At 51.5% G+C, this 23,865-nt stretch overlaps 1 protein-coding gene across 2 annotated transcripts in view; it reads right to left on the bottom strand.

The window, feature by feature from the left end:
- LOC133339006 (protein spire homolog 2-like) overlaps nt 1–23,865 on the bottom strand; it is a 45,391-nt gene that overhangs the window by 11,021 nt on the left and 10,505 nt on the right. Inside the window, exons 2-9 of one of the 2 annotated variants that reach the window (XM_061547138.1) lie at nt 11,392–11,423; nt 9,451–9,663; nt 8,390–8,530; nt 7,082–7,195; nt 5,783–5,863; nt 4,707–4,874; nt 1,129–1,212; nt 1–219 (exon numbers count right to left, since the gene is read on the bottom strand). The exon at nt 1–219 is cut by the window's left edge and continues 765 nt beyond it. In XM_061547138.1, the coding sequence (XP_061403122.1) occupies nt 1–219; nt 1,129–1,212; nt 4,707–4,874; nt 5,783–5,863; nt 7,082–7,195; nt 8,390–8,530; nt 9,451–9,663; nt 11,392–11,423 (1,052 nt within the window). The remainder of the gene's footprint in view (nt 220–1,128; nt 1,213–4,706; nt 4,875–5,782; nt 5,864–7,081; nt 7,196–8,389; nt 8,531–9,450; nt 9,664–11,391; nt 11,424–23,865) is intronic. The other variant, XM_061547139.1, reaches the window with a different exon arrangement.

Raw genomic sequence — 23,865 nt, 5'->3', positions numbered from 1 at the left:
GGCAGGCGATGCGGGTGATGGGGCAGGCGATGGGGGTGATGGGGGCGATGGGGCAGGTGATGGGGGTGATGGGGGTGATGGGGGCGATGGGGGTGATGGGGGTGATGTGATGGACGCTGATGGAGGCCTCAGGCTGGTGCCCTGGATGATGTCCGCCAGGAGCTTCTCCCTGGGGCTCGGCTCACGAGGGCGGGAGGCCGAGAGGCGCCTCTGCCAAGCCTGCACCATCACCACCATCACCACCATCAGCATCACCACCATCACCACTACCATCATCACCATCACAACCATCACCACCATCACCACCATCACCATCACCACCAGCATCATCACACCACCAGCATCATCACATCACCACCATCAGCATCACCACCATCAGCACCATCACCACCATCACCACCATCACCACCATCAGCATCAGCACCATCACCACCATCACCACCATCACCACCATCAGCATCACCACCATCACCACCATCACCACCACCACCACCATCACCACCATCATCATCACCACCACCATCACCACCATCACCACCATCACCACCATCACCACCATCACCAGCATCATCACATCACCACCATCACCACCATCACCACCATCACCACCCACCACCACCAACACCATCATTATCATCATCACCACCACCACCACTACCATCATCATCACCACCACCACCATCAGCATCACCACCATCACCACCATCACCACCATCACCATCACCACCATCACCACCATCACCACCAGCATCATCACATCACCACCATCACCACCATCACCACCACCACCATCACCACCACCATCACCACCATCATCACCACCATCACCACCATCACCACCACCATCACCACCACCATCACATCACCACCATCACATCACCACCACCATCACCACCACCATCACATCACCACCATCACCATCATCACCACCACCACCATCATCACCATCACCACCATCACCATCATCACCACCACAACCAACACTATCATCACCATCACCACCACCATCACCACCACATCATCACCATCACATTACCACCACCATCACCACCACATCACCACCATCATCATCACCACCATCACCACCATCACCACCATCACCACCACAATCGGTCACACGAGGCTCACCGGTTTGAGTGCGGGTCGCGACCTGATGTAGTCCAGGGCCTGCTCGTGAGCGCTGACCCCTGACCCACGGCCCCGTTGAGGCACCTACGAGACAGGGGAGGTGACAAGGCACCGGGTGGTCATGTCATCCAGTCACTCAGTCACTCATTCACTCACTCAGTCAGTCACTCAGTCAGTCACTCAGTCACTCATCCAGTCACTCACCCAGTCACTCACTCAGTCAGTCACTCAGTCAGTCAGTCACTCAGTCAGTCACCCAGTCAGTCAGTCAGTCACTCACTCACTCAGTCACTCACTCACTCACTCAGTCAGTCAGTCACTCACCCACTCACTCAACCACCCATCCACTCACTCACTCACCCACCCATTCACTCACTCACCCATTCACTAAATCAACCACTCATTCACTCACCCACTCACTCACTCACGCACGCACTCACCCACTCACTCACCCACTCACTCACTCGACCACCCACCCACACATCCGACCACCCATCCACCCACTCACTCAACCACCCATCCACCCACGCACCCACCCACCCATCCACTCACTCACCCACTCACCCACCCGCCCACCAACCCACCCACGCACCAACCCACCCACACACCCACTCACCCACTCACTCACTCACTCTTCCACTCACTCACTCACTCAACCACCCATCCACTCACTCACCCACTCACCCACTCACCCAATCACCCACTCACCCACCAACCCACCAACCCGCCCGCCCGCCCGCCCGCCCGCCCGCCCGCCCACCCACCCTATTCCCCGCACGTGCGCCACCCTACCGGGGTGGGCTTGAGGCTGAACCTGCGGAGGGCGACACTCACACACTCACACACTCACACACTCACACACTCACTCACTCACACACGCACACACTCACTCACCCACTCACACACTCACACACACACACATCACACTCACACACTCACCCACTCACACACTCACACACACTCACACACACACTCACACACTCACTCACCCACTCACGACACTCACACACTCACACACTCACACACACACGACACTCACACTCACTCACACACTCACACACACACACTCACTCACACGACACTCACACACACACTCTCACACTCACACACACACTCACTCACACACTCACACACTCACACACACACACTCACTCACTCACACACTCACACACTCACACACTCACACACACTCACTCACTCACACACTCACACACACTCACACACTCACACACACTCACACACACTCACACACTCACACACTCACTCACACATACGACACTCACACACTCACACACACTCACACACTCACACACACACGACACTCACACTCTCACACACACTCACTCACTCACACACACACTCACACACTCACACACTCACACACTCACACACTCACACACACACACACTCACACACTCACACACACACTCACACACACACTCACACACACACACTCACACTCACCCACTCACGACACTCACACACTCACACACACGACACTCACACTCACTCACACACACTCACTCACACGACACTCACACACACACTCTCACTCACACGACACTCACACACACACTCTCACTCACACGACACTCACACACACACTCTCACACTCACACACACACTCACATACACACTCACTCACTCACACACTCACACACTCACACACACACTCACACACACTCACACACACACACTCACTCACACACTCACACACACACTCACACACACACTCACACACTCACACTCACACACTCACTCACCCACTCACGACACTCACACACTCACACACACGACACTCACACTCACTCACACACTCACACACACACGACACTCACACTCACTCACACACTCACACACACACACTCACTCACACGACACTCACACACACACTCACACACACACTCTCACACTCACACACACACTCACATACACACTCACACACTCACTCACACACTCACTCACACACTCACACACACTCACACACACTCACACACACTCACACACACACACTCACACACACTCACACACTCACTCACCCGCTCACTCACACGCTCACACACACACTCACTCACTCACTCACACACTCACACACTCACACACTCACACACTCACACTCACGACACTCACACACTCACACACACACACACTCACACACTCACACTCACGACACTCACACACTCACACACACACACGACACACACTCATCACACTCACTCACACACACGACACTCACACACTCACTCACACACTCACACTCACGACAATCACACACTCACACACACACACGACACACATACACTCACACACTCACACACACTCACTCACACACTCACTCACTCACACACTCACACACACTCACTCACACACTCACTCACTCACACACTCACACACTCACTCACTCACACACTCACACACTCACTTACACACTCATCCACTCACCCACCCACCCACTCACTCAACCACCCATCCACTCACTCACCCACTCACTCACTCGACCACCCACCCACCCACCCACACACCCACCCACCCACCCACCAACCCACGCTACCGGGGTGGGCTTGAGGCTGAACCTGCACAGGGCAACACTCATCACACTCACACACTCACTCACTCACTCTCACACACCCACTCACTCACCCACCCACCCACCAACCCACCCACCCACCCACCCACCAACCCACCCACCCACCCAACCCACCACCCAACCCACCCACCCACCCACCCACCACCACCCACCACCCACCCACCAACCAACCCACCCACCACCAACCCACCCACCCACCCACCAACCCACCCACCCACCAACCCACCCACCCACCCACCAACCCACCCACCCACCCACCAACCCACCCACCCACCAACCCACCCACCCACCAACCCACCCACCCACCAACCCACCCACCACCCACCAACCCACGCTACCGGGGTGGGCTTGAGGCTGAACGTGCGCAGGGCAACACTCATCACACTCACACACACACTCACTCACTCTCACACACCCACTCACACACCCACTCACTCACCCACCCACCCACCAACCCACCAACCCACCCACCCACCCACCAACCCACCAACCCATCCACCCACCCGCCCACACACCCACCCACCAACCCACGCTACCGGGGTGGGCTTGAGGCTGAACCTGCGCAGGGCGACACTCATCACACTCATACACACTCACACACTCACACACGACACTCACACACTCATCCACTCACCCACCCACTCACTCAACCACCCATCCACTCACTCACCCACTCACTCACTCGACCACACACCCACCAACCCACCCACCCACCCACAAACCCACCCATCCACCCGCCCACACACCTACATACCCACACACTCACTCACTCACCCACCCACCCACTTACCCACGCACCCACCCACACACCCACCCACACACCCACCCACCCACACACCCACACACCCACTCACTCACCCACTCACCCACTCACTCGCCCACCCACTCACTCACTCGCCCACCCACCCATCCACCCACCAACCCACCCACCCACCCACCAACCCACCCACCCACCCACCCGCCCACACACCCACCCACCAACCCACGCTACCGGGGTGGGCTTGAGGCTGAACCTGCGCAGGGCGATGTCTCGTAGCAGCATCTCGAAGGGCGTCAGCCTGAAGGCCGCTGGGCCGGCCGTGACCCTCCCCCCCACCTCGACCTTCCTCAGGTGGACACCGTCACCGAGCTCCTCCATGACGCTCGCCCACGCTCGGTCCTGGGGAGACAAAGGCGGCCGGGGGGGGGGAGGGCAAAGCTGTCACGGGTCTCACACGCACCCCCCACTCTCGCACCCCCCACTCTCGCCCCCACTCTCGCACCCCACTCTCGCACCCCCCACTCTCGCCCCCCCCCCCACTCTCACCCCCCCCCCACTCTCACCCCCCACTCTCGCCCCCCCCCACTCGCCCCCCCCCCCCTTCGCCCCCCCCCCACTCGCCCCCCCCCCCGGCCTTTATAGGTGCTGCTCACTAACAGCACTTGCCCCTACAGTCTGTGACAGGCTATACGGGGGATCTTTGTGTGTGCGCGTGTGAGTGTGTGTGTGCGTGTGTGTGTGCGTGTGTGTGTGTGCGTGTGTGTGCGTGTGTGTGCGCGCGTGTGTGTGTCAGTCGACCCATGGCACCTGCTGGGTCTGCCCCGTGGCCTCCTGCCAGCGGGCGTTCGACACTTCACGTGGTAGCCTCAAGGTGCACTTGGCCTGGCACAAGCGTCGTGGTGACGTCACCGCCACTTAGTGGCGAATGGCAGTTGTTGTTGTTGCGTGTGTGTGCGTGTGCGTGTGTGTGCGCGTGTGTGCGCGTGTGCGCGTGTGTGCGTGTGTGCGTGTGTGTGCGTGTGTATGCGTGTGTGCGTGTGTGCGTGCACGTGCGTGCACGTGTGTACGTGTGTGTGCGTGTGTGCGTGCACGTGCGTGCGTGTGTGTGTGCGAGTGTGCGAGTGTGTGCGTGCGTGTGTATGTGTGTGTGCGTGTGTGTGCGTGTGTGCGAGTGTGCGTGTGTGTGTGCGTGTGTGTGTATGTGTGTGTGCGTGTGTGTGCGTGTGTGCGAGTGTGCGTGTGTGTGTGCGTGTGTGCGCGTGCGTGCGCGTGCGTGCACGTGCGTGTGTGCGCGTGTGTCATTTCACCCGTGTATTTTGCTGCCAGACGCCACCTGGTCCCCGGCACGCGATGTCGACCGTGTCGCTCGCCCCCAATCGCTGCAGATTCTGTTCGGCGCCGAGTGGAATGAGATGACAAAGAGCACACACGAGCATCAACAACATCGCCATCAGCCCGGTTACCATGCCGATGCATGGCGATCCATAGAGATCCATAGAGATCCGTAGAGACACGTAGAGACACGTAGAGACACGTAGAGATGCGTAGACCCATAGACTAAAAAACTATTTTGTATTTTAACCAGGTGAGGTCCCACACTGAGCTGGGCCTGTACAAATGATAGCAACTCAACAAAATGAAAGAAATCATCGTCATCATCGTCATCATCGCCACTGGTACCGCATTTGCCAGTAAAAAATATGATGATTGTTTTTTTTTACCCTTTTATCTGGCATCGGGCATCGGGTAGGGTACGGGCATCGGGTAGGGTACGGGCATCGGGTAGGGTACGGGTATCGGGTAGGGTACGGGTATCGGGTAGGGTACGGGTATCGGGTAGGGTACGGGTATCGGGTAGGGTACGGGTATCGGGTAGGGTACTGGTATCGGGTAGGCTACGGGTATCGGGTAGGGTACTGGTATCGGGTAGGGTACGGGTATCGGGTAGGGTACGGGCATCGGGTAGGGTACGGGTATCGGGTAGGGTACGGGTATCGGGTAGGGTACGGGCATCGGGTAGGGTACGGGCATCGGGTAGGGTACGGGCATCGGGTAGGGTACGGGCATCGGGTAGGGTACGGGTATCGGGTAGGGTACGGGCATCGGGTAGGGTACGGGTATCGGGTAGGGTACGGGTATCGGGTAGGGTACGGGTATCGGGTAGGGTACGGGTATCGGGTAGGGTACTGGTATCGGGTAGGCTACGGGTATCGGGTAGGGTACTGGTATCGGGTAGGGTACGGGTATCGGGTAGGGTACGGGCATCGGGTAGGGTACGGGCATCGGGTAGGGTACGGGCATCGGGTAGGGTACGGGCATCGGGTAGGGTACGGGTATCGGGTAGGGTACGGGTATCGGGTAGGGTACGGGCATCGGGTAGGGTACGGGTATCGGGTAGGGTAGTGGTATCGGGTAGGGTACGGGTATCGGGTAGGGTACGGGTATCGGGTAGGGTACGGGTATCGGGTAGGGTAGTGGTATCGGGTAGGGTACGGGTATCGGGTAGGGTACGGGCATCGGGTAGGGTACGGGTATCGGGTAGGGTACGGGTATCGGGTAGGGTACGGGTATCAGGTACCCGGTTGCGACCTCTGGCGTGCGGTTACCTGCGTGCCGGTAGCAACACGGCGCTTGTCCATGGCGTGCAGGTAGAGAGAGTGCAGCACAGACGAGTAGTGACCCTCGGGGTTATCCGGACTCCGCACGCGAGCCACGCACACCTGCAGCACGCAGACCACGGAGACGCGGAGAGCCTGGGTTCGAGCCCTGGGTCTGGGTGTCTCTCTCTCTGTTCCAAAGGGTTCATAGCGGCCGTGTGAGAGACACTGAGAGGCTGTGTCTGGGTGTCTCTCTCTCTCTCTCAAGGGGTTCATAGTGGCTGTGACGGAGACACTGAGAGCCTGTGTCTGGGTGTCTCTCTCTCTCAGGATGTTCACGATGGCCGTGTGGGAGACACTGAGAGGCTGGGTTTGAGCCCTGGGTCTGGGTGTCTCTCTCTCTGTCTCAGGGATTCATAGTGGCCGTGTCGGAGACACTGGGAGCCTGGGTTTGAGCCCTGGGTCTGGGTGTCTCTCTCTCTCAGGATGTTCACGATGGCCGTGTGAGAGACACTGAGATCCTGGGTTCGAGCCCTGGGTCTGGGTGTCTCTCTCTATCTCAGGGGTTCATAGTGGCCGTGTCAGAGATTCTGAGAGCCTGTGTCTGGGTGTCTCTCTCTCTCAGGGGGTTCACGATGGCCGTGTGGGAGACACTGAGAGGCTGGGTTCGAGCCCTGGGTCTGGGTGTCTCTCTCTCTCAGGGGGTTCATAGTGGCCGTGTCGGAGACACTGAGAGGCTGGGTTCGAGCCCTGGGTCTGGGTGTCTCTCTCTCTCAGGGGGTTCATAGTGGCCGTGTCGGAGACACTGAGAGGCTGGGTTCGAGCCCTGGGTCTGGGTGTCTCCCCTCTCTCAGGGGGTTCATAGTGGCCGTGTCGGGGACACTGAGAGCCTGGGTTCGAGCCCTGGGTCTGGGTGTCTCTCTCTCTCTCAGGGGGTTCATAGTGGCCGTGTCGGAGATACTGAGAATCTGGATTTGAGTCCTGGGTCTGGGCGTCTCTCTCTGTTCCAGGGGGTTCATAGTGGCCGTGTCGGAGACGCTGAGATCCTAGGTTCGAGCCCTGGGTCTGGGTGTCTCTCTCTCTCTCAGGGGGTTCATAGTGGCCGTGTCGGAGACGCTAAGAGCCTGGGTTCAAGCCCTGGGTCTGGGTGTCTCTCTCTCTGTCGGTCTCCCAGGGGGTTCACGATGGCCGTGTGAGAGACACTAAGATCCTGGGTTCGAGCCCTGGGTCTGGGTATACATATATACACATAGATCCCTCTCTCTCCCATCTAAGGAGGGTTCACAATGGCCGTGTCGGAGGCAAGGGCTGCCTTACCGCCACGACTTGGCTGCTGGTGTAAGTGCTGCCATCTCTCGGCACGTGGTGACGGGCTGTTCCATGTCCCTTTGCAGGGAGTTTCTCTTCCGCACCCCCATTTGCAGGCAACGAATGGGCCGCTCCAGTGTGCATCATGGTCTGCAGGGTTTAAACACAAGCAATTATGAGATAATTGGTTTTTTACCCTTCTATCTGGCAACAAAACTGACGCCTTTTTGTTTTTTTTACAAGGAGTCATGTTTGCATTGACCACAATACCTGCAGTCGGAATGCAAACAAGAAACAACACACCTCTGATAATTATTACGAATACTTTACTGATGATGTATGCACTGTCCTCGAAGTTGATTGGTCCACACCCGAGACAGCTTTCCTTAGAGCCTAGTCTCACATGGTGTTGGACCAGATGACGCCAAAAGGCGCACAACTCAAAGACAATGCACCATCAGAGTATGAGAGCTCGGGGTAAAGCATTTACACCATTGGAACCTCCTTTGCCAGTAGCAAAATATGATAATTGGTTTTTTTACCCTTCTATCTGGCAACAAAACTGACACCTTTTTTAACAAGGAGTCATGTTTGCATTGACCACAACACAAGCAATCAAAATGCAAACAAAACACAACTCTGATAATGTATGCACTGTCCTTGAAGTTGATTGGTCCACACCCGAGACAGCTTTCCTTAGAGCCTAGTCTCACATGGTGTTGGACCAGATGACGCCAAAAGGCGCACAACTCAAAGACAACGCACCATCAGAGTACGAGAGCTCAGGGTAAAGCATTTACACTATTGGAACCTCCTTTGCCAGTAGCAAAATATGATAATTGCTTTATTACAAATTATCTGGCAACAAAACTGACACCTTTTTAACAAGGAGTCATGTTTGCATAGACCACAATACCTGCAGCCATAATGCAAACAAAAAACACAACTCTGATAATGTATGCACTGTCCTTGAAGTTGATTGGTCCACACCCGAGACAGCTTTCCTTAGAGCCCAGTCTCACATGGTGTTGGACCAGATGACGCCAAAACGGCGCTGAACACTCGCTCACCTTTGCACCGCCGCCACCCTCGCCGCTCGAATGGAGCGACCCGCGAACTCCCGCACCGTCGCTGGCGTGTGAGGGGTGTCCGTATCCGCTCGCCCCGCAGGTCATGCCCTCGATGAGACGCTCAAGGGCCGGGCTGAGCTCCCTCTCCTCATCGTCGCGAACGCCCCAATCCAGGTGGCGGTAGATCGCAACTCCCACGCGCCGCAACGCTCGCTGACGGAAGATTTGAAGGCGTCAAGTTGGACGCGCCGGCTTTGAAATCCACTTTTTAAATTGTTTATATTAAGTTCGCTCGCTTGCTTGCTTGCGCGCTTACGACCGTGCAAATCTTTCGGTCGTTTTTAAATCCTTTATATTAAGATCAGTGTGTGAGTCAGTGTGTGAGTTAGTGTGTGAGTCAGTGTGTGAGTCAGTGTGTGCGTCAGTGTGTGAGTCAGTGTGTGTGTCAGTGTGTGGGTCAGTGTGTGTGTCAGTGTGTGTGTCAGTGTGCGCGTCAGTGCGTGTGTGAGTCAGTGTGTGAGTCAGTGTGTATGTCAGTGTGTGAGTCAGTGTGTGTGTCAGTGTGTGTGTCAGTGTGTGTGTCAGTGTGTGAGTCAGTGTGTGAGTCAGTGTGTGTGTCAGTGTGTGTGTCAGTGTGTGTGTCAGTGTGTGAGTCAGTGTGTGTGTGTGTGAGTCAGTGTGTGAGTCAGTGTGTGTGTGTGTGTGAGTCAGTGTGTGTGTGTGTGTGTGTGAGTCAGTGTGTGTGTGTGTGTGAGTCAGTGTGTGAGTCAGTGTGTGAGTCAGTGTGTCAGTGTGTGAGTCAGTGTGTGTGTGTGTGTCAGTGTGTGAGTCAGTGTGTGAGTCAGTGTGTGTGTGTGTCAGTGTGTGTGTGTCAGTGTGTGAGTCAGTGTGTGTGTGTGAGTCAGTGTGTGAGTCAGTGTGTGAGTCAGTGTGTGTCAGTGTCAGTGTGTGTGTCAGTGTCAGTGTGTGTGTCAGTGTCAGTGTGTCAGTGTCAGTGTGTGTGTGTCAGTGTGTGAGTCAGTGTGTGTCAGTGTCAGTGTGTGTGTCAGTGCGTGTGTGTGAGTCAGTGTGTGTCAGTGTCAGTGTGTGTGTCAGTGTCAGTGTGTGTGTCAGTGTGCGTGTCAGTGTGTGTGTCAGTGCGTGTGTCAGTGCGTGTGTGTGTGTCAGTGTGTGAGTCAGTGTGTGAGTCAGCGTGTGAGTCAGTGTGTGAGTCAGTGTGTGTGTGTGAGTCAGTGTGTGTGTCAGTGTGTGTGTCAGTGTGTGTGTCAGTGTGTGTGTCAGTGTGTGCATGTGTGTGTCAGTGTGTGCGTGTGTGTGTCAGTGTGTGAGTCAGTGTGTGTGTGAGTCAGCGTGTGAGTCAGTGTGCGAGTCAGCGTGTGAGTCAGTGTGCGAGTCAGTGTGTGAGTCAGTGTGTGTGTGTCAGCGTGCGAGTCAGTGTGTGAGTCAATGTGTAAGTCAGTGTGTGAGTCAGTGTGTGCGTGTGTGTGAGTCAGTGTGTGTGTCAGTGTGTGAGTCAGTGTGTGTGTCAGTGTGTGAGTCAGTGTGTGAGTCAGTGTGTGCGTGTGTGCGAGTCAGTGTGTGTGTCAGTGTGTGAGTCAGTGTCAGTGTGTGTGTCAGTGTCCGAGTCAGTGTGATTCAGTGTGTCAGTGTGTGAGTCAGTGTGTGTGTCAGTGTGTGTGTCAGCGTGTGTGTCAGTGTGTGTGTCAGTGTGTCAGTGTGTGTGTCAGTGTGTGTGTGTCAATGTGTGTGTCAGTGTCAGTATGTGTGTGTCAGTGTGTGAGTCAGCGTGTGTGCGTGTGTGAGTCAGTGTGTGAGTCAGTGTGTGTGTCAGTGTGTGAGTCAGTGTGCGTGTCAGTGTGTGAGTCAGCATGTGAGTGTGCGATTGACAGTGTCCCGGTCAGGCCGGGTAGCGCGATGGATGTGGCGATGTTCCACCATTACCTCCGTTCCAAAGTCGATCCAGGCCGACCCATCTGTGGTGCGGGGAGGGGGGGTGGGACAAAAGAGAGAAAAGTTTGTCTCCGTGAGAGTCGTCAGTGTGGGACGAGCAGCCAGGACGATGATCAAACGAAAACTAAAACTCCTTAAAAAAGGGTTTTAATAAAACTCCTTAAAAAGGGTTTCGTTTTTAAATCCTTTATATTAAGTTCACTCGCTTGCTTGCTTGCGCGCTTACGACCGTGCAAATCTTTCGGTCGTTTTTTAAATACTTTATATTAAGTTCACTTGCTTGCTTGCGCGCTTACGACCGTGCAAATCTTTCGGTCGTTTTTAAATCCTTTATATTAAGTTCACTCGCTTGCTTGCTTGCGCGCTTACGACCGTGCAAATCTTTCGGTCGTTTTTTAACCCACTTCCCGTGATCCAATCGAGCTGACATTTTGCACACAGACTCGTTGTGCGTGACAATTAATTTTCGTGAAATTTTATTCTCCAAATTTTTACACTTTTTAGGAAAAAAAATATTATATTTAATTACCAATTGCTTAATGGTGGCAGGCAATCATCTGACCCATAGGTGGCAGCCATCTCAAGCCAGAGGACGAGAGGACTCTAGCCGCCACGCATATAAAGGATTTAGAGTGAAAAACTTTGTTTTTACGGGTTAATTTTTAAACAACGGTTTCATCAACAACTTCCGTTTCTTGGAAGAAGTGAGAGTGGAGATGGGAGATAGAGTGGAGATGAGAAAAAACAATGAGAGATAAAGTGATGAGAGATAAAGTGTATAGTGTAGTATGTAGTGTATAGTGTAGTATGTAGTGTGTAGTGTAGTATGTAGTGTATAGTGTAGTATGTAGTGTATAGTGTAGTATGTAGTGTGTAGTGTAGTATGTAGTGTATAGTGTAGTATGTAGTGTATAGTGTAGTGTAGTAGTGTGTACTGTAGTGTATAGTGTAGTGTATAGTGTAGTGTATAGTGTAGTATGTAGTGTAGTATGTAGTGTATAGTGTAGTGTATAGTGCATAGTGTAGTGTATAGTGTAGTGCATAGTGTAGTGTATAGTGTAGTGCATAGTGTAGTGTATAGTGCATAGTGTAGTGTATAGTGTAGTAGTGTAGTGTGTAGTGTGTAGTGTAGTATGTAGTGTAGTATGTAGTGTAGTAATGTAGTGTATAGTGTAGTGTGTAGTGTGTACTGTAGTGTATAGTGTAGTATGTAGTGTAGTATGTAGTGTAGTATGTAGTGTAGTATGTAGTGTATCGTGTAGTGTATAGTGCATAGTGTAGTGTATAGTGTAGTGTAGTAGTGTAGTGTGTAGTGTAGTAGTGTAGTGTGTAGTGTAGTATGTAGTGTGTAGTGTAGTATGTAGTGTAGTGTAGTAATGTAGTGTATAGTGTGGTGTGTAGTGTGTACTGTAGTGTATAGTGTAGTATGTAGTGTAGTGTGTAGTGTAGTATATAGTGTGTAGTGTATAGTGTAGTGTATAGTGCATAGTGTAGTTTATAGTGTAGTGTATAGTGTAGTATGTAGTGTGTACAGTGTATTGCAATGTACAGTGTAGTGTATATTGCAATGTACAGTGTAGTGTGTCATATACAATGGCTCATCATCAACACAACACATTTAGATCAGCAAAAAAAATCTAAATCACCCCAAAGCACGTCCCGAAACACCAGCGCGTGTTTACAGAGCGCCTGAGCCTCCTGCCTATCACGACCGTGACCCGCCAACCCTGACCTCTGACCATCACGGGGGGTCAGGGAGGGCTCGGGGTGTTTGCCGTGGGCGAGGTAGAAAACAAACAAGGACAGGATATACATCAACAACATGAACCGCCCCGAGCAAAGGTCTATTAGGGCCCCGGGACAAACTCCTCGGTACGCTTGCAGGGCAAGAGCTGTGAGACACAGGGACAGGATGCAGGGCAAGTGCTGTGTCACCCAGAGACAGTGCTGAGTCACCCAGGGACAGGATGCAGGGCAAGTGCTGAGTCACCCAGGGACAGGATGCAGGGCAAGAGCTGTGAGACACAGGGGCAGGATGCAGGGCAAGTGCTGTGTCACCTAGAGACAGTGCTGTGTCGCCCAGGGACAGGCTGCAGGGCAAGTGCTGTGTCACCCAGAGAGAGTGCTGAGTCACCCAGGGACAGGATGCAGGACAAGTGCTGTGAGACACAGGGACCAGGATGCAGGGCAAGTGCTGTGAGACACAGGGGCAGGATGCAGGGCAAGTGCTGTGAGACACAGGGACAGGATGCAGGGCAAGTGCTGTGAGACACAGGGGCAGGATGCAGGGCAAGTGCTGTGAGACACAGGGGCAGGATGCAGGGCAAGTGCTGTGTCACCCAGGGACAGGATGCAGGGCAAGTGCTGAGTCACCCAGGGACAGGCTGAAGGGCAAGTGCTGAGTCACCCAGGGACAGGCTGAAGGGCAAGTGCTGAGTCACCCAGGGACAGGCTGTAGGGCAAGTGCTGTGTCACTCAGGGACAGGATGCAGGGCAAGTGCTGAGTCACCCAGGGACAGGCTGAAGGGCAAGTGCTGAGTCACCCAGGGACAGGCTGAAGGGCAAGTGCTGAGTCACCCAGGGACAGGCTGAAGGGCAAGTGCTGTGTCACCCAGGGACAGGCTGTAGGGCAAGTGCTGAGTCACCCAGGGACAGGATGCAGTGCAAGAGCTGTGAGACACAGGGACAGATGCCACTGGGTGGCAGTGAGGGAGGGAGGAGTGGGTCCAATTGTTGGCTACTGTGGTTGGTGATTTTGCTGTGTGTGGTGGTGGTGGTGATTCTGTGTAGTGGTGGTGGTGGTGATTCTGTGTGGTGGTGGTGGTGATTCTGTGTGTGTGGTGGTGATTCTGTGTGTGGTGGTGGTGATTCTGTGTAGTGGTGGTGGTGGTGATTCTGTGTGTGGTGGTGGTGATTCTGTGTGTGGTGGTGGTGATTCTGTGTGTGGTGATTCTGTGTGTGGTGGTGGTGATTCTGTGTGTGGTGGTGGTGATTCTGTGTGGTGGTGATTCTGTGTGGTGGTGGTGGTGGTGATTCTGTGTGGTGGTGGTGGTGATTCTGTGTGGTGGTGGTGGTGATTCTGTGTGGTGGTGGTGATTCTGTGTGTGGTGGTGGTGATTCTGTGTGTGGTGGTGGTGATTCTGTGTGTGGTGATTCTGTGTGTGGTGGTGGTGATTCTGTGTTGGTGGTGATGCTATGTGTGTGGTGGTGGTGATTCTGTGTAGTGGTGGTGTTGGTGATTTTGTGTGTGTGGTGGTGATTCTGTGTGTGTGGTGGTGATTTTGTGTGTGTGGTGGTGATTCTGTGTGTGGTGGTGATTCTGTGTGTGGTGGTGGTGATTCTGTGTAGTGGTGGTGGTGGTGATTCTGTGTGTGGTGGTGGTGATTCTGTGTGTGGTGGTGGTGATTCTGTGTGTGGTGGTGGTGATTCTGTGTGTGGTGATTCTGTGTGTGGTGGTGGTGATTCTGTGTGTGGTGGTGATTCTGTGTGGTGGTGGTGGTGATTCTGTGTGGTGGTGGTGGTGATTCTGTGTAGTGGTGATGGTGATTCTGTGTGTGTGGTGGTGGTGGTGATTCTGTGTGTGTGGTGGTGATTCTGTGTGTGTGGTGGTGGTGATTCTGTGTGTGGTGGTGGTGATTCTGTGTGTGGTGGTGGTGATTCTGTGTAGTGGTGGTGGTGATTCTGTGTGTGTGGTGGTGGTGATTCTGTGTGTGGTGGTGGTGATTCTGTGTGTGGTGGTGGTGGTGGTGATTCTGTGTGTAGTGGTGGTGGTGATTCTGTTTGTTGGTGGTGGTGATTCTGTGTGTGTGGTGGTGATTCTGTGTAAGTGGTGGTGATTCTGTGTGTGTGGTGGTGATTCTGTGTGTGTGTTGATGATTCTGTGTGTATGTTGATGATTCTGTGTATATGTTGGTGATGATTCTAGTTGTTATGATGTTATTTGGCAATGATGCTGTGGGTGCCAATACTACGTGGTGACGATGCTGTGTGGTGATGGTACTGTGTGTGGTGATACTGTATGCTAATAAAGCTGTGTATGCCAATAAAGCTGTGCATGGTAATGATGCTGTGTGTGTGTGTGTGGTTTATAGTTTTAGTTGGTAAAAACTATAAACTATTTTTATTGTTTCGATTTAAAGCTTTCGTGACTGCAGGGATTCATCTTCTTGGTTCTTTCGGTAAAGTCATCACGTAGAAGGGAAATAATAAAATAATAAAAATCTAACTTCATAAAATACAATTCTCACAACGTTTCGGCCACAACGCAAGCAGCCGTCTTCAGGTGGAGAACAGGTCTGTCGAGGAGACAGAATCTGAATGACAAACCCCAGGCTTGGAGCGACTATTTATGCTGGGATGGAGGGGCAAAGAGCGTCTTGACAAAATAATTTGCATATCAAGAGGAATTTAGCATATTTATGGGAAATGTAGATATGCTGCTTGCGTTGTGGCTGTAACGTCGTGATAATTATTTTATGAAGTTTTATTTTTATTATTTTATTATTTCCCTTCTACGTGATGACTTTACCGAAAGAACCAAGAAGATGAATCCCTGCAGTCACGAAAGCTTTAAATCGAAATTTAACTCTGAAACGTGTGACGTGGACTCTAAATGTGGAGAAAAAAACCAGACGACCCGCCAAAATGTTCGTGACAACGGGGAGTGAGAGAGAGACACATACTCCACATATACAGCAGCAGGTATCGTCAGGGTGGGAATCAAACCCACGACCTCCTGCATACCGGGCGAGGGAGTTAAAATCTCCTAGCCACCGCGATGATTATGAGAGAGAGATACAGACTCTAAATATACAGCAGCAGGCGTCGTCAGGGTCGGGATCGAACTCACGACCTCCTGCGTACCAGGCGAGGTCGTCAACATTTCCCAGCCACCGTGAGCGCCCCGGTGATGATCGCCGTGTGGTGAAAGACGCTGCGGCTGATGGCGTTCACCCTCCCGATACAAACCGTGGTGACAAGCTCACACCCTGCCCCATGTGCAAGGGCAACGGTGGGTGGTGGGGGGGGACACGTGAGTGCAACTATGGGGGAGCGCTGCCCAGAGGGCAGAGGTCGCAACCGGGTACCCGATACCCGTACCTGGCCGGGTACGGGTAGCCGTTTGCGACCCTGGTGCGGCCGGGTACGGGTAGGTCGTGAGTCACTGGTGAGTCACCGTTTGTCACTCATTTGCCAACGTCTTGTCTCTTCTCACAATTCAAGTTCCTAGAATCAACCCACCCGCGCCTGCAACGTGGCTTCATCCCAGAGTTCGCAATCAGGTACCCGATACCCTACCCGTACCCGGCCGGGTATCGGGTACGGGTATCGGGTAGGGTACGGTTAACCCGTACCCGTACCCGGCCGGGTACGGATACCCGTTTTCGACCCTGGTGCGGCCGGGTACGGTGGGTACGGGTAGGCCGTGAGTCACTGGTGAGTCACCGTTTGTCACTCATTTCCCAACGTCTTGTCTCTTCTCACAATTCAAGTTCCTAGAATCAACCCACCCGCGCCTGCAACATGGCTTCATCCCAGAAGTTGCAACCGGGTACCCGATACCCGTACCCTACCCGATACCCGGCTACCCGTACCCAGCCGGGTACGGGTAGCCGATTGCGACCCAGGTGCGGCCGGGTACGGGTACGGGTAAGGAATCAAAACCCGTTTGCGACCTCTGCCAGGGGGTGCGGGGTTATTTAAAGGAGCTGAGAGTGGCGGCTTGGAGAGAAAGAGAGAAAGGGAGACGAAAAAAATACAAACCTACGTGTGGAACATTTGCAAGGGCCACTTGTGAACGCAGGTGAAGAATTGGAGCCTTCAATCGCACCACTGCCCTTCACCGAGGAGGTCTGGCTAAGGGGGTGGGGTAGGGGTGGTGTGTGGGGTCGGCAAGCGACGTGGTGAACGAGTGGACGGCGGTTCCCGTGGTGAGGCACGTCACTTGGCTCCGGAGGTCGCAAACGGGTTTTGGTTCCTTACCCGGCTACCCGTACCCGGCCGCACCAGGGTCGCAAACGGGTACCCGTACCCGTACCCGGCCGTACCCGTACCCAGGGTCTGAACCCAGGATCTCAGTGTCTCCGACCGCAATTATGAATCTGACACGGCCATTATCATCTGACACAGCCATTATGAACCCCCTGAGAGAGACAGACAGAAAGACACCCAGACCCAGGGTTTGAACCCAGGTCATCTGTGTCTCTGACACGGCCATTATGAACCCCCTGAGAGAGACACACAGAAAGACACCCAGACCCAGGGCTTGAACCCAGGTTATCTGTGTCTCTGACACGGCCATCATGAACCCCCTGAGAGAAAGAGAGACAGAAAGACACCCAGACCCAGGGCTTGAACCCAGGTCATCTGTGTCTCTGACACGGCCATTATGAACCCCCTGAGAGAGACACACAGAAAGACACCCAGACCCAGGGCTTGAACCCAGGTTATCTGTGTCTCTGACACGGCCATCATGAACCCCCTGAGAGAGACACACAGAAAGACACCCAGACCCAGGGCTTGAACCCAGGTTATCGGTGTCTCGGACACGGCCATTATGAACCCCCTGAGAGAGACACAGAAAGACACCCAGACCCAGGACTTGAACCCAGGTTATCGGTGTCTCTGACACGGCCATAATGAACCCCCTGAGAGAGACACACAGAAAGACACCCAGACCCAGGGCTTGAACCCAGGTTATCGGTGTCTCTGACACGGCCATTATGAACTCCCTGAGAGAGACAGAAAGACACCCAGACCCAGGATTTGAACCCAGGTTATCTGTGTCTCTGACACGGCCATCATGAACCCCCTGAGAGAGAAACACAGAACGACACCCAGACCCAGGATTTGAACCCAGGTTATCTGTGTCTCTGACACGGCCATCATGAACCCCCTGAGAGAGAAACACAGAACGACACCCAGACCCAGGGCTTGAACCCAGGTCATCTGTGTCTCTGACACGGCCATCATGAACCCGCTGAGAGAGACAGAGAGGCACCCAGACCCAGGGCTTGAACCCAGGTCATCTGTGTCTCTGACACGGCCATCATGAACCCGCTGAGAGAGACTGAGAGGCACCCAGATCCAGGGTCTGAACCCAGGATCTCAGTGTCTCCGACCGCAATTATGAATCTGACACGGCCATTATCATCTGACACAGCCATTATGAACCCCCTTAGAGAAACACAGAAAGACACCCAGACCCAGAGCTTGAACCCAGGTTCTCTGTGTCTCTGACACGGCCATTATGAACCCCCTGAGAGAGACACACAGAAAGACACCCAGACCCAGGGCTTGAACCCAGGTTATCTGTGTCTCTGACACGGCCATCATGAACCCCCTGAGAGAGACACACAGAAAGACACCCAGACCCAGGGCTTGAACCCAGGTTATCGGTGTCTCTGACACGGCCATTATGAACCCCCTGAGAAAGACACAGAAAGACACCCAGACCCAGGACTTGAACCCAGGTTATCGGTGTCTCTGACACGGCCATAATGAACCCCCTGAGAGAGACACACAGAAAGACACCCAGACCCAGGGCTTGAACCCAGGTTATCGGTGTCTCTGACACGGCCATTATGAACTCCCTGAGAGAGACAGAAAGACACCCAGACCCAGGATTTGAACCCAGGTTATCTGTGTCTCTGACACGGCCATCATGAACCCCCTGAGAGAGAAACACAGAAAGACACCCAGACCCAGGGCTTGAACCCAGGTCATCTGTGTCTCTGACACGGCCATCATGAACCCGCTGAGAGAGACAGAGAGGCACCCAGACCCAGGGCTTGAACCCAGGTCATCTTTGTCTCTGACACGGCCATCATGAACCCGCTGAGAGAGACTGAGAGGCACCCAGATCCAGGGTCTGAACCCAGGATCTCAGTGTTTCCGACCGTAATTATGAATCTGACAATGCCATTATCATCTGACACAGCCATTATGAACCCCCTGAGAGAGACACAGAAAGACACCCAGACCCAGGGCTTGAACCCAGGTTATCTGTGTCTCTGGCACAGCCATTATGAACCCCCTGAGAGAGACAGAAAGACACCCAGACCCAGGGCTTGAACCCAAGTTCCCAGTTTCACTGGATCAGTCTCCAACATGTCCATTATGAACCTGACACAGCCACTATATGCGATCTGACACAGGCATTATGAACCCCCTGAGAGAGACAGAAAGACACCCAGACCCAGGGCTTGAACCCAGGTCATCTGTGTCTCTGACACGGCCATTATGAACCCCCTGAAAGAGAGAAAGACACCCAGACCCAGGGCTTGAACCCAGGTCATCTGTGTCAATGACACAGCCATTATGAACCCCCTGAGAGAGACAGACAGAAAGACACCCAGACCCAGGGTTTGAACCCAGGTCATCTGTGTCAATGACACAGCCATTATGAACCCCCTGAGAGAGACAGACAGAAAGACACCCAGACCCAGGGCTTGAACCCAGGTTATCGGTGTCTCTGACACGGCCATAATGAACCCCCTGAGAGAGACACACAGAAAGACACCCAGACCCAGGATTTGAACCCAGGTCATCTGTGTCTCTGACACGGCCATCATGAACCCGCTGAGAAAGAGAGAGAGAGACACCCAGACCCAGGGCTTGGACCCAAGTTCCCAGTGTCACTGGATCACCGTCTCTAACACATTCTAGATTTGAAGCTTTCGTGACTGCAAGGATTCATACTCTAAGGTTTTTTCCGGTAAAGTCACCATGTAGGTAAAACGTTAAAATTCAAAGTTAATAAAAGTAATAGTGGAAATAAAATAAAATAATTATTTTATTATTTTATTTTATTTCCATTATTACTTTAATTAACTTTTAATTTTATTTTGTGTCTCCAACACAGCCATTGTTATGTGAACCTGACACGGCCATTTGTGATCTGACACGGCCATTGTGAACCACACCCCACAACCAACTGTAGCAATTATAGACATAGCGGGGGGGGGGGGGTCAACAACCTTTTCATAGAAGAAGAACAACAACAAAAACCATTGTTGTTGTTGTTGTTATTGTCTCTGACCAAAATATTTTGGGGGCAGCATCCCGCGTCAAGACAAAGGCCCTCCGTGTAGCCTTGACAGACTGTTGGGCCAAGTGCAGTGAGCGATCAGGTGCCTATGAAGGCAGCAACCCCGGAACATCACGTTCAAGTTCACTGATTAGGTAGAGCCCTGTGAGCCATTCGGCTCTTGAATCGGGTGCAACCGCAACAAACAAAAAACATGAACAAGAAAACATCTTAAAGTGACTATGTGACTGAGTGCAAACAGAAAATCCAAGAAAAGACAGCAAAATATTGCAGAAAAAAACACCGTTACACACCAACGCTGTGTGCAAAAATCCCAGTGGGATGCAAGTCAAACAACAACAACAACCACAAGACAACTTAGATTAAGGCCATCAGTCTAACTCTGTACTACAACAACACAAACATGGCTAAACCAATACACTTTTCGAAATCACCAAAACAAAGCCATGAAAGCAATGAAGTTTCAAGTTCATGTATTAGGTGTAGCCCTGTGAGCCATTCGGCTCTTGAATCGGGTGCAACCGCAACAAACAAAAAACAAAAACATGAACAAAAAAACATCTTAAAGTGACCATGTGACTGAGTGCAAACAGAAAATCCAAGAAAAGACAGCAAAATATTGCAGAAAAATCACCGTACACCAACTCTGTGCAAAAATCCCAGTGGGATGCAAGTCAAACAACAACAACCACAAGACAACTTAGATTAAGGCCATCAGTCTTAGTCTGTACTACAACAACACAAACATGGCCAAACCAATACACTTTTCGAAATCACCAAAATAAAGCCATGCAAGTCAAACAACAACAACAACAACCACAAGACAACTTAGATTAAGGCCATCAGTCGAACTCTGTACTACAACAACACAAACATGTTCTTAGTTCTTTCGGTAAAGTCACGTAGAATGGAAGAAATAAAATAATAAAAATAAAACATAATATAATAATTCTCACGACGTTTCGACCACAACGCAAGCAGCCGTCCTCAGGCGAAGAACAGGTCTGTCGATTTTACCGAAAGAACCAAGAAGATGAATCCCTGCAGTCACGAAAGCTTTAAATCGAAATTTAACCACAAGACAACTTAGATTAAGGCCATCAGTCTAACTCTGTACTACAACAACACAAACATGGCCCAACCAATACACTTTTCGAAAATCACCAAAATAAAGCCATTAAAGTTAAACAACAACAACAACAACCACAAGACAACTTAGATTAAGGCCATCAGTCTAACTCTGTACTACAACAACACAAACAACAACAACCACAAGACAACTTAGATTAAGGCCATCAGTCTAACTCTGTACTACAACAACACAAACAACAACAACAACCACAAGACAACTTAGATTAAGGCCATCAGTCTAACTCTGTACTACAACAACACAAACAACAACAACAACCACAAGACAACTTAGATTAAGGCCATCAGTCTAACTCTGTACTACAACAACACAAACAACAACAACAACAACAACCACAAGACAACTTAGATTAAGGCCATCAGTCTAACTCTGTACTACAACAACACAAACAACAACAACAACCACAAGACAACTTAGATTAAGGCCATCAGTCTAACTCTGTACTACAACAACACAAACATGGCCCAACCAATACACTTTTAGATTTAAAGCTTCTTTCATGACTGCAGGGATTCATCTTCTTGGTTCTTTCGGTAAAGTCACGTAGAAGGGAAATAATAAAATAATAAAAATAAAACTTCATAAATTAATTCAACACATCTTAATAAATTATTTTATGAAGTTTTATAATTCTCAGTGAGAATTCTTTTATTATGTTTTATTTTTATTATTTTATTATTTCCATTCTACGTGACTTTACCGAAAGAACCAAGAAGATGTTTGTCTTTTCTAGATTTGAAGCTTTCGTGACTGCAAGGATTCATATTCTTGGGTTTTTTCGGTAAAGTCACCGTGTAGGTAAAAAAATTTAATTAATAAAAGTAAATAAAAATAAAAATCACGACGTTTCGGAGGCAACACAAGCTTCCGTCTTCAGGAGGAACAGTCACAGCACGATTGCTGCATCAAGCAAGTGAGAAATTCCAATAAAACAGTCCTTGTATATATGATGACGACGATGATACAACACTCGTAGTTGCAGATTTGAAGCTTTCGTGACTGCAAGGATTCATATTCTTGGGTTTTTTCGGTAAAGTCACCGTGTAGGTAAAAAATTAAAGTTAATAAAATAAAAATCACGACGTTTCGGAGGCAATGCAAGCTTCCGTCTTCAGGTGGAACCGTCACAGCCACGACTGCTGTATCAAGTAAATGAGAGATCACAAGAGCTACCACTCCTCTTCTTGGTTCTTTCGGTAAAGTCACGTAGAAGGGAAGTAATAAAATAATAAAAAATAAAACATTATTTTATTATGTTTTATTTTATGAAGTTTCATTTTTATTATTTTATTACTTCCCTTCTACGTGACTTTACCGAAAGAACCAAGAAGATGAATCCCTGCAGTCACGAAAGCTTTAAATCGAAATTTTATTGTTTTATTTTTATTATTTTATTATTTCCATTTTACGTTATTTTACCGAAAGAACCAGGAAGATTATTTTATTATGTTTAATTTTTATTATTTAAATATTTCCCTTCTACGTGATGACTTTACCGAAAGAACCAAGAAGATGAATCCCTGCAGTCACGAAAGCTTTAAATAAAAATTTTATTACGTTTGATTTTTATTCTTTTATTATTTCCCTTCTACGCGACTTTACCGAAAGAACCAAGAAGATGAATCCCTGCAGTCACGAAAGCTTTAAATCGAAAGCTACCACTCCGTATATATAATGGTTAGAGAGGAGGGAAGGGCCAAGTACGGCACACTTTTCATTAATATTTTTATTTAACTTTCATTAATTTTAATTTTTTACCTACGTGACTTTACCGAAAAAACCTAAGAATACCAATACACTTTTCCAAATCACCAAAATAAAGCCATGAAAGCAATGAAACAGTGGAGGTCACAGGAACTGTGACGGAATTTTCACAACAAATGGCAACATGAGGGAGGTGGTGGTGGCCAGTACCACACCCGGCCACGTCGCTCTCCCCACACCGCACCGGGTACTCATTCAAGGCTGAGTGGACCTAGGGCGGAGAGTCCCAGGACCGGTTCAAATCATCGCCGCCGGTGTTGGCTACCGCGGCGCGGGAATCGAACCCGTGCCCCCCACTTCCCTGCCCCCCCCCCCACCCCCCACGACCGGGGGAATGAACTTGATGCGGCCTCGCAAGGTCGCGAAAACCAAAGGGCTCGTTATCCTGTACGGGGTCAACCCGCATGGCGCCACCACCACCGCCGCCGATTGAACCTCGGCCGTTGCGACACCGCTGTGGGGGTGGCGGGGGGTGGGGGGGGGGTTAAAGTTCAACAGGATT

The sequence above is a fragment of the Lethenteron reissneri genome, unplaced genomic scaffold, assembly GCF_015708825.2.
Source record: "Lethenteron reissneri isolate LAM-NWPU_2019-01 unplaced genomic scaffold, ASM1570882v1 scaffold_1639, whole genome shotgun sequence".
Taxonomy (NCBI): domain Eukaryota; kingdom Metazoa; phylum Chordata; class Hyperoartia; order Petromyzontiformes; family Petromyzontidae; genus Lethenteron; species Lethenteron reissneri.
The sequence above is the reverse complement of the archived record's forward strand: the minus strand, read 5'-3'. Positions and strand labels throughout refer to the sequence as shown.